Source organism: Elephantulus edwardii, unplaced genomic scaffold (genome assembly GCF_000299155.1).
Source record: "Elephantulus edwardii isolate Elephantulus edwardi_28Jun2011 unplaced genomic scaffold, EleEdw1.0 scaffold00080, whole genome shotgun sequence".
Taxonomy (NCBI): Eukaryota; Metazoa; Chordata; class Mammalia; order Macroscelidea; family Macroscelididae; genus Elephantulus; species Elephantulus edwardii.
The window spans coordinates 1,053,330-1,064,256 of record NW_006399830.1 but is presented as its reverse complement, the minus strand read 5'-3'; the positions used below and the strand labels follow the sequence as shown (position 1 = coordinate 1,064,256).

General features: G+C 62.8%; 1 protein-coding gene across 1 annotated transcript in view; it reads left to right on the top strand.

Annotated features, from left to right (window-relative positions):
• Positions 1-200: 200 nt before the first annotated feature.
• Positions 201-10,927, top strand: part of INTS1 (integrator complex subunit 1) — a 27,097-nt gene continuing 16,370 nt past the window's right edge. Inside the window, exons 1-18 of the mRNA XM_006889604.1 lie at positions 201-258; positions 866-1,156; positions 1,754-1,950; positions 2,024-2,161; positions 2,528-2,687; positions 2,779-2,884; positions 2,976-3,162; positions 3,720-3,865; positions 4,103-4,244; positions 4,921-5,097; positions 5,294-5,402; positions 6,069-6,189; positions 6,391-6,468; positions 6,928-7,085; positions 7,235-7,331; positions 9,747-9,838; positions 9,997-10,057; positions 10,358-10,555. Coding sequence (XP_006889666.1) covers positions 201-258; positions 866-1,156; positions 1,754-1,950; positions 2,024-2,161; positions 2,528-2,687; positions 2,779-2,884; positions 2,976-3,162; positions 3,720-3,865; positions 4,103-4,244; positions 4,921-5,097; positions 5,294-5,402; positions 6,069-6,189; positions 6,391-6,468; positions 6,928-7,085; positions 7,235-7,331; positions 9,747-9,838; positions 9,997-10,057; positions 10,358-10,555 — 2,516 coding nt within the window. The remainder of the gene's footprint in view (positions 259-865; positions 1,157-1,753; positions 1,951-2,023; positions 2,162-2,527; positions 2,688-2,778; positions 2,885-2,975; positions 3,163-3,719; positions 3,866-4,102; positions 4,245-4,920; positions 5,098-5,293; positions 5,403-6,068; positions 6,190-6,390; positions 6,469-6,927; positions 7,086-7,234; positions 7,332-9,746; positions 9,839-9,996; positions 10,058-10,357; positions 10,556-10,927) is intronic.

Genomic DNA, 10,927 nt, shown 5'->3' with positions numbered 1-10,927 from the left:
CCGCTGTCCCGCCGGCCGGCTGCCCGAGGCCCCGCCGCCGCCACGCCGTCCGGGCGGCTCCGGCCGGTCCCCGCGCCCCGGCTCCGCCCCACGCGCCGCAGGAACGAATGAATGAGCGCGCGGGCGAACGAGTGACCCCAAGCCGGCTCTCTCCGCAGGGCACGCGCGAGCGGCGAGGAGCGGCGAGGGCCCGGGGCAGGATGAACCGGGCCAAGGCCGCCGCGGTCCGGAGGCCCAGCGCCGCCGCCAAGCCTTCAGGCGAGTGTCCCCCGGTCCCGCCCGCCCCGCGGGCCTCGCATCGCGCGAAGGTGCTGGCGGCGCCCGGCTGCCCCGCCCCGCCTGCAGGGTGCTGCCAGTGGCCGTCCTGGGCGAGCCGATGACCGCGAGGTCGGGGGTTCGAGCCCCTAGACCTCCGTGAGGCGGCCGCGCACGCCAGTGGACGGTCCTGCTGTCTTACCGGGTCCCCGGGAGGTCCCTTCAGTGCAGCCGCGTTGAATTGGCTTGAGCATTTCGAAAGCTCAGATAACGCAGAAATACCGGGGAACCGAGGCCGAGGAGGCCGTGCGTCTCCATGAGCGTCCCCTCCCTGAGTCCAGGAGCGGGGCAGAGTCCTGCAGGGCAGCTCTGCGATCTAGAGGCGGGCTGCCCGCCGGCCGTGTGCCTGTGGTCAGTGCTGTCCAGTGCAGTGCGTCTCACGCCCATCCTGTGCCGTCGCCTCTGACACTCACGCCCCCCGCAGCGGTCACTGCGCCCATCCCGCCGAGGGGCCTCCTCTCGTGGGGGCTGCAGCATCTGGAGGCGGGTGGCCCCTGGGCTTCGTTCCTGCCCGCACCCTGTAATGGTGCAGCCTCCTTTCTCTCTGCAGGACACCCTCCGCCGGGTGACTTCATTGCCCTGGGCTCCAAGGGACAGGCCAGTGAGTCCAAAACGCCCTCCACCCTGCTGAAGCCGGCCCCTCCTGGCCTGCCCTCCGAACGCAAGCGGGACGCCACGGCGGCGCTGGCCGGTGCCTCTGCGCTCACCGGCCTCACCAAGCGCCCCAAACTCTCCTCCACGCCCCCACTGAGTGCCCTGGGACGCCTGGCCGAGGCCGCGGTAGCAGAGAAGCGAGCGATTTCTCCCTCAATTAAGGAACCGTCCGTGGTACCCATCGAAGGTAACCTAGTTCCCTAGACTTCTCAGGACGTAGGGGCTACGTGAGGTCAGTCCAGCAGGAGTGAGTGCCCTGGCCGTGTCTCCAGCACTAGGTCAGTTGCCCAGCTGCTAGCTGAAGGTCAGGGGTTCAAGGCCATCAGCATCTCCAAAAGCTGCAAGTCTGCTCTTGACAGCTTGGAGACCTTTGGGTGGCGAGGCTCCTGTGTGTCGGGGTCACGTCTTTGTCGCAGGGTGCTTGGCTTCTTTAAGAAAGTCACTGTTGATCGGCCTGCCTGGCAGCACCGTGTGTGTGTCAGCGTCCAGCTCTGCTGCCCCTGCTTTACATGGCTCTGACCTTTTGGCATTTGGTGGCCAGAACTTGTCTCCAAGGTACTTCTGGGGGACTTGAACCTCTGACCTCTCTGTAAGCAGCTGAGCATTGGGCTCTTGCACCACCCAGGGGTCGTTAGGTGAGACTGAGGTAGTGTGTGCCTGACATGTGGGGGTGCAGAGGAGTCCCCGCTGGCATGCTTGCTGGTGGCCCATCCGTGTCCCTGAGCTTTGGAGTGGTGGGCATCTCCCGTTGTGTGCACTGACCTGAACGTGCCCCCCCCCCCAGTCCTGCCCACGGTGCTGCTGGACGAGATCGAGGCGGCTGAGCTAGAGGGTAACGACGACCGCATCGAGGGTGTGTTGTGCGGGGCAGCCAAGCAGCTGCGGCTCACGCGGGCCAAGCCTGACAGCACGCTCTACCTGAGCCTCATGTACCTGGCCAAGATCAAGCCCAATATCTTTGCCACGGAGGGTGTCATTGAGGTGAGTGGGCCCTCCCCAGACCCTCGGGCCCTGCGGCTGGCCTGGCCTCCTGACCGAGCCCTGCCTCGCCTAGGCCCTGTGCAGCCTCCTGCGGCGAGATGCCTCTATCAACTTCAAGGCCAAGGGGAACAGTCTGGTCTCCGTGCTGGCCTGCAACCTCCTCATGGCTGCCTATGAAGAGGACGAGAACTGGCCCGAGATCTTCGTCAAGGTGTGTCTGGCCCCGGCCAGGTCCCTGCTCCGGTAGTGCCGGTGGAGGTGACCTGCTGGGTTCCTGGAAAGTCATTGTCGGGACTAGTTCGATGCCTCCCACTCCTGTCCCCTGTCCCCTCGCTGCTGCTTCCCTTTCCTCGTGGGACTGGGCTTCTGATGGCCCTGGCAGCCACGTCATTTCGAGTAGCACACACCTTGCTGCATCTCTATAGAGCAAAGCTGAGGGTGGGCCCAGGCCGTGGAGTTGGGGCCAGAGGGTGTGTGCTTGTGTGGGTTCGCTCGGCAGTGGGCTCTGTGTCTGTGCAGGGCAGGCTGGGCCAGGCAGCAGGCTGGGCTCAGCCAAGGCACTTGGTCCTCCCCGCAGGTGTACATAGAGGACTCACTGGGCGAGCGCATTTGGGTGGACAGCCAGCACTGCAAGACCTTTGTGGACAACATCCAGACGGCCTTCAACACCAGGATGCCCCCCAAGAGCGTGCTGCTGCAGGGCGAGGCAGGGCGCAGTGCAGGGGATCTGAGCGCTGGTGAGGGGCTGAGAGGATGAAAGAGGGCGCGGGGGGGGGGGGGTGTCCTGTGAGGGGCTGCTGTGATCTGAGCACACGGGGGTGTGTGCAGGGAACAGCCCGCACCCCTCCATGACCGAGGAGGAGGACAGCCAGACAGAGCTGCTGATCGCGGAGGAGAAGCTGAGTCCCGAGCAGGAGGGCCAGCTCATGCCCAGGTGGGTGTCCTGTCGGCTGCTTCAGGGCATCCAGAACCGGGCGGCAGGCGGGGCGAGCCGGCGTGAGTGCCCATCCCTCCGCCCTGCGCAGGTATGATGAGCTCGCGGAGAGCGTGGAGGAGTATGTGCTGGACGTGCTGCGGGACCAGCTCACGCGCCGCCAGCCCATTGACAATGTTTCCCGCAACCTGCTACGGCTGCTCACCTCCACCTGTGGCTACAAGGAGGTGCGGCTCATGACTGTGCAGAAGCTGGAGATGTGGCTGCAGAACCCCAAGGTGAGCACCCGGGGCCATGCCTGGCTCAGCGAGACCCAGGGGAAATGATGTGGGGGGCTGAAGGGGACCCCAGGGTTAATGCTGTGGGACACTGAGGGGGACCCCGGGGTAATGCTGTGGGGGACTCGGGAGGACAGCAGGGTTAAAGCTGTGGGGGACTGAGTGGGACCCCAGGGTTAATGCTTTGGGGAGCCAAGGGTATGCTGGGGCTGAGTGGTACCCCATGAGGGGTTGATCCCAAGGTAAATGCTGTGGGGGCAGGAGGTTGCCAGGATTGGACAGGACACTGAGGGGAGAACCGAGCAGAACTCCAAGGTCAGTAATGTAGGGTAGGGTGACGCCAGGCCTGAGCAGGGTCTCCTGAGGGGTGGAGGCTGAATAAGACCCAGAGTGAGGGCTGTGGAGGGTGGAGAGAGAATGCAGGGGGTGAGGTTGAGGGAGACCCCATGGTGAGTGGTGTGAGAGGCAGAGGGCACCCTAACCGCGCCTGAGCTGAATCTCTGAGTGGGTGCTCAGGAGGCTAGGCTGAGCAGGAGGTCCCGTCTGTCCCCCTGCAGCTGACCCGGCCGGCCCAGGACCTGCTGATGTCTGTGTGCATGAACTGTAACACCCATGGGGCCGAGGACGTGGACGTCATCTCCCATCTGATCAAGATCCGCCTCAAGCCCAAAGTACTGCTCAATCACTACATGCTGTGTGTCAGGTATGTGGGGGCAGCGGGCTCCCCTCAGTCGCTGTGTGCTGTGTGTCAGGTATGTGGGGGCACTGGGCTCCCCTCAGTCGCTGTGTGTCAGGTGAGAAGGCTGTGGAAGGCAGGGGCCTCCCATCACCCACTACATGCTATGCCAGGTGTCAGCTGCATTGGGAGTGGTGGGGGGCTGGGCAGCATCGAGGTTGGGGATCCCTCCACATCTGCATGCTTTGCCTGGCCGGTCCCCAGGGAGCTGCTCAACGCCCACAAGGACAATCTGGGCACCACCATCAAGTTTGTGGTCTTCAATGAGCTGTCCAATGCCCGGAACCCTAACAACATGCAGATCCTGTACACCGTGCTGCAGCACAGCGCCGAGCTGGCTCCCAAGGTGCGGGGGACCCCGTGCCCACCCACCCACAGCACTGCCTTCTCTCCCTCCTGGGGTGCCCATGCTGCCTGGCCACCTGCTCTTCACTTGACCAGGACAGCTGTGTGCTCCATAGGCTGTCTGTCTCTTCCCTGGTGGGCCCAGCCCTGGTTTGCATTTCCCTTGGAAACAGTTTCAGAAGGTCCAGGCCCAGCTTGGGGCCCTGGGGGTGCAGTGGTTAAGCACTCAGCTCCTAGTCCAGAAGTCAGCAGTCAGCACACCTCTGAGCCTTCCGGTCAGCTCTCCCCCCTAGCCGCCTGGTCAGCGCCCCCCCCCCAGCCGCCTGGTCGGCGCTCCCCCCCTCCCCCAGCCAGGACACCCCTGAGCCTTCTGGTTAGCTCTCCCCACTAGCCGCCTGGTCAGTGCTCCCCCGAGCCACTCCTGTCTGTTCTGGCCGAGATTGACCCGCAGAGGTGGCCTTGGGGGTCGACGTCTGACTCTAAGTGTTCCATTGGAGGAGGAGGAGTGCTGAGGTTCAGCCCCCACGCTGATGACAGCTAGCAGCCAAGAGCAGGGACAGGCAGGGACAGTGCCCCTCGTGGAGCTCATCCTGTGAAGGGTCCGAGGTGCTCTTCTGGTGGGACTGGCAGAGGGGGTGCGTGGCGATTGCAGCACTAAGCGGCCCCTCTCTGCCCAGTTCCTGGCCATGGTGTTCCAGGACCTGCTGACCAACAAGGATGACTACTTGCGGGCGTCGCGGGCCCTGCTGCGTGAGATCATCAAGCAGACCAAGCACGAGATCAACTTTCAGGCGCTGTGCCTGGGCCTCATGCAGGAGCGGAAGGAGCCCCCGCACCTGGACATGGAGTTCAAGGTGACCAGTGGGCAGGGCAGGGGTGGGGCTGCTCAGAGGAGCTGCAGGTCTGCTCAGAGGGTCCAGCGTGGGTGTGTCCTGGGTCAGCCCCTCAGGGTTGCTCCTCCTGGTGCAGTATTCCTGGCCCTCCCACCCTGGCCCACATCGCCCTGGCCTGTGTGGTGTGGCCTTGTGCTGACTGCGTGCTTCCCTGCAGGAACGCTTTGTGATCCATGTGACAGACCTGCTGGCTGTGTCCATGATGCTGGGCATCACGGCCCAGGTGAAGGAGGCCGGGATGGCCTGGGACAAGGGCGAAAAGAGGAGTGAGTGTCAGCAGAGCAGGCCCGAGGCCACGGGTGGGCAGCTGGGGGGCTTGGGCAGGAGCTACAGGGTCTGGCGTGGCAGTGGGTGGCCCAGGACGGGAGAGGTAATGAAGGACACTGAGAGGACGTGGTCCAGGATGAGGGAAGATGGGTCATGGAGGGTGCCGAGGATACGTGGCCGAGGACTGGCGAGGGTGGACTGTGGAGAATGGAGGACACTGAGGGGACATGCTTGAGGATGGGAGGATGGCCATGGAGGAGACGTGGCTCAGGACGGGGGAGGATGGGCTGTAGAGGATGCTAAGGGGACAGGGCCCAGGACCGGAGGGTCCTCTGCAGGACTGTGGACATCTCAGGGCTTGGGGGGAGTTGTGTGCTCATCATGGGTCCTCCTGGACCCTTGGTCGTGGCTTTCATCATTAGGTACCTGGGTTTCCTTTGATTCCACGTTATCCAGGTACCCAGTGGGGGTCCTGCCCAGTCTCCCTTAGCTTTGAGCTCAATCCTGCGAGGGCCAAGTGCCCACCCATCGTCTCCTAACCCTGAGATGGATCCTGTGAGGACCAGGTGCCCAGGGATGCCCGCCCAGCCTGCCTGAGCTGGACCCTGAGTCCTTGGTGACCCCTCCGACCCTTGAATGATGCCCAGCCCCACTCACTCTTCCAGACCTCGAGGTGCTCCGTGCCTTCCAGAACCAGATCGCGGCCATCCAGCGGGACGCCGTGTGGTGGCTGCACACCGTGGTGCCCTCCATCAGCAAGCTGGCCTCCAAGGACTACGTGCACTGGTGCGTGGCGGGAAGGGCTCGTGGCTGGAATTCTGCCCTCGCCAGTGGCCCCTCACCCAGGCGCTCTGTGCTGTGGCCAGGTTGTCCTGTCTGTGGGATACCCAGTCATCTGGCAACACTGCTTTGGCGTTCCCAGGCCTTCTTGGGCGGGGTGGGGTGGCACCCTAGACTCTGACCAACCACTGGCCCCTCCTCTCCTAGCCTCCACAAGGTGCTTTTCACGGAGCAGCCAGAGACCTACTACAAGTGGGACAATTGGCCCCCTGAGAGTGACCGCAAGTGAGCACCTGAATAGTGGGGGATGGGCTGTCCACAGGGTGCAGGGTGCTGCTGGGGCGCGTGACCTTCTCATTGTCCTAGTGGTACAGCCCCCAGCCCTGGAGCCCCTTCATCCGTGAGGCGTTTGTGGAAACCCCTCCGTTCCCAGGGGTCTTGTACTTGCCTTCAACAATTTAGACTCCAGCCCAGCACCCCCTAAAGTTACCACTCCCCCTGAAGTTCCGTCTCAGGGTGTCCACAGACACCCGGATGAATCCCAGTGCCCCTCCAGGGCCCATGTCTGGTTTCTGGAGAACACAGTGTCCGTCTGCCCGGCCCGGCTCACCTACCTCCCACTGTGTTCCGGGCCTGGACCTCCTTCCCTCTGTGTCTCTGCTCGTGAACTGGGCACTGGCCTGTTCTTGTCCTGCTGCCCTGCCAGCCCCTCTGTGCCCCTGAGTGCGGCCTTCTCTGCCCCAGCTTCTTCCTGCGCCTGTGCTCGGAAGTGCCCATCCTGGAGGACACGCTCATGCGTATCCTGGTCATTGGGCTGTCCCGGGAGCTCCCACTCGGCCCCGCAGACGCCATGGAGCTCGCCGACCACCTGGTGAAGCGTGCAGCCGCCGTGCAGGCTGACGGTGAGTCCCTCTACCTCCTGCGCCAGTCCACCTCGTGCACCCTGCTGGGAGGCCTCGACTGCGTCCCTGGGACGTGGATTGTTCCCAGGCCCCAGACGGCGTCAGCTGAGTGCTCCCTCGGGCCTCTGCGCCTGTGTTCTTGCTTCTAGACGTGGAAGTGCTGAAGGTGGAGAGGGTCCAGCTCATTGATGCTGTCCTGAACCTGTGTACCTATCACCACCCCGAGAACATCCAGCTGCCTCCCGGGTGAGGCCCCACGCGGGTGCTGCCCTCCTGCTGCTCTGGGCCTGGGGGGTGGGGGTGAGGGGTGAGACCCCATGTGGACGCTGCCCTGCTCCCCAGGTGAGGCCCCACGCGGGTGCTGCCCTGGGTCCTGGTTGAGACCGCATGAGGAGACACCGCAGGGCCTGTGTGCCCAGGACTGTCCTGAGTGAAGAGGACTTGGCAGCCCACAGCCTGTCCTGTGGAGCCCTCAGAGGGCGGGTTGTTCCCGCTGCTCCCGTCTGTGTTATCTCTGTCCCCCGACCCCTCTGCTCATTGCTGCTTTGCCAGGCTTTTGTACGAGAGTGAGCTGAGGCTCGCCTTGCTGAGCGCCCTGCTGGAATCAGTGGCGTTTGCAGGTGGTCCCGGGGGCTGCTCCGCCATGCACCTGGCTCCTCTGTCCCAGCTTCAGATGCTGACCTTGTCTGGGAGGAGCCCTGGCCCGAGCTAGGGTCTGCTCATGGCACTTCCATCCATGGCAGCGGCGTGAGTCCAGTGATGGCGGTGACAAAGACTGTCCCAGTTTTACGGGTACACGTACACATGTACGTGAGTCCATATACGGAACCCAGGTGGATTACCAGAAGGTTGGTGGTTCAAATCCACAGAGTTCACCAAGGGACAGAGATGAGGAAATGTACACACTCAGCTGATGGAGGCTTGCATGATTCGGAAAAAGACTTAGCAGCCAGGCGTGGGAACATGCGTGCGTGCACGTGCGTGTGTGCTCAGGCACACACGTCTCAGGGCATGAATGCGCGTGGCACACAGGCTGGTAGTGTGTGTTCTCGTTACCACAGTTGGGGTGGAGTTGATGGAAAAGGCACTCGTTTTCAGTGCGGCCTGTGTGCCCCTTTCTTCCTTAGCGTTAGGTGCAGGTTTTTTCAGTGTGACAACACTCTTCTTCCACCAGGGTTCAGGGTCATCGATGTTTTAGCTGGGATTTAAAAACACAGAAGCCTGTACCCCTGTGCCCTTGAGCTACTTGGCCAGCCACACCCCACCCTGCCACTGCCCCCACGCACCCCCAGCCCCAATCGTCCCCGTTCTGGAGCCAGCCTTGCCTTTTTTGGAATGTTTAGTATGAAGGGTACGTGGCGCTTGTGCCTGGCTTCCCCTCGGGACCGTGGCTTCTTTCCCCTGGTGCTTACTGCGTGTCTCAGTGCCGCATGTCAGTTCGTAGTATTCCTCTCAACACTTGGCACCAGCAGTCAGGAAGTCATACGATCAGCTGCACTGGGGAATGTGCTCTCAGGGAGAGACAGAGCGCTGAGAAGCAGCGATGTCAGTCTGCAGACTAAGGTGTGCCTGGCTGAGGGCGTGGCTTTGGCAATTATTATGCTTCAGAGAGCTGGACGATGACTAAGGATGACAGAAAAAGATTGAGGCCTTTGAGTGGTGCTGGAGAAGTATGCTTGAATATACCATGGCCTGCCAAGAAAACACCTAAGTCTGTCTTGGAGAGGGTGAAACCAAGTCTCTCCTTGGAGGCTAGGATTTTGAAGCTCCGTCTCACATACTTTGGGCACATGGCCAGGAGAGACCAGTCCTTGGAGAAGGACATCGTGCTTGGACGGATAGAGGGACAGCACAGGAGAGGAAGAGCCCAGATGAGATGGATTGATAGTAACTGGGGCAATGGGGGTTGGTGTGTCGGCGTCAGTGAGACTGGCTCAGGACAGGGCAGCTTCAGAGCTGTGTACATAGGGCTGCTGTGAGTTGCCGGTGATTCGACAGCACATAACAGCGGTATTCCATTGCCAGAGTCCTTGCGGCACGGTGGTTCATTTTCAGCTGTTAACTGGAAGGTCAGCAGTCAGGTCTCCAGCCCCTCTGGCTGAGACGCTGTGCTCCGGGTGACATGCACCCTTAGGGACCTGTGGGGGTTGGCGGGAGCCGGCAGCCATCCCGGGACAGGCTGGGGTTGTTGGCAGGGGCCGTCGAGTTGAGCATGACCCCCAGCGTCCCTGTGAACATGGACTGAGCCTGTCCTGTCCTGGGCTGTCCCTCGCTCTCACACTTGAGCCCACTGCTCCGGTCACCGTGTCAGTCCCTCTCGTTGAGGAGCGTCCCTCCACCTTCCCACGCAGCACGTCCCTTTCCCAGGACTGGGCCCTCTTGGCAGAAGGAGCTTTTCCGTCCTTGCTTCTAAGGAGCACTCTGTCTGCATTTCTCCAAGACCTCTCTGTTCTGTCAGCTGTCAGTGTCCCGTGATGGAGGACAGCCCGTCCTGCGCTAGTCGGGCCTGGTGACTGGTCCTTGCAGAGCAGCCCGCGTGGTCATTTCTCCTGAGTGCACACAGGAGGCGGGGAGGCTCACAGGCCCTCTGGGAGCTTGCGACAGACACCTCATTGTGCCACGTAGAATGCAGTCACAGGTGTGACCCTGGTTGCATTGCAGGTATCAGCCCCCAAACCTTGCCATCTCCACCCTGTACTGGAAGGCCTGGCCGCTCCTTCTGGTTGTTGCTGCCTTCAACCCCGAGAACATCGGTGAGTAGCCCTGGCAGTCTGGGTGCAGGGAAGGGGCTGGACTTGTTGGTCAGGCCCCGGAGTGGTGACCTGTGGCTGCACTGGGAGCAGGGTTCCAGTTGTGTGGGGCCTGGCTGGTGAATATCCCCGCTGAGCATGCTCCGTTCTTCTTGACCCAGGTCTAGCTGCCTGGGAGGAGTACCCCACTCTGAAAATGCTGATGGAGATGGTGATGACCAAGTGAGTCCTTAGGGTGGGGGGCTGCTGAGCACAGTGCCACCAGGGTGGGGCAGAGAGGGCCTGGCTCGGTATTGTGGCAAGTGCAGGCAGTGCGTCAGGTGGACAGCTGGCTCATGAGAGGGCAGTTCAGGACTCAGGACAGGAGTTGCCATCCATTGGGGGGGGGCCCACACCAGCCACCTGCACCATCTGCTCTGGCATAGTGGTTGTCCTCAGAGCCCTGTGAGCTGTCTGACCACAGTGCCATCGTGCCATTGAGGGTGGGTCTCTGATATGAGTGACACGTCCCTGTTGTCCTAGCAACTACTCGTACCCGCCATGCACTCTGACAGATGAGGAGACGCGCGCTGAGGTCATCAGCCGGGAGCTGCACATCTCCCAGCGGGAGAAGCAGGACATCCTGGCCTTTGAGGGCCACCTGGCGGCCGCCTCCACCAAACAGACCATCACCGAGAGCAGCAGCCTCCTCTTGTCGCAGCTCACCAGCCTGGACCCCCAGTACGGCCTGCTGATGTGGGCCACCATGGGGACAGCAGGGCACTCAGGCAGCAGACGTGGGCCAGTGGTGGGGCCTGTGTTGACAGGGAGCCTGGAGCAGCAAGGGCCCTGGGGCAGCAGCCATGGGGCTGAGGGGGGACCTGGGGCAACAGCCATGGGGCTGAGGGGGGACCTGGGGCAACAGCCATGGGGCTGAGGGGGGACCTGGGGCAACGGCCATGAGGCTGGGAGGACCTGGGGCAACGGCCATGGGGCTGAGGGGGGACCTGGGGCAAGGGGCCATGGGGCTGGGAGGACCTGGGGCAGGGGCCATGGGGCTGAGGGGGGACCCGGGGCAGGAGCCATGGGGCTGGGGGGCCCTGGGGCAGGGGC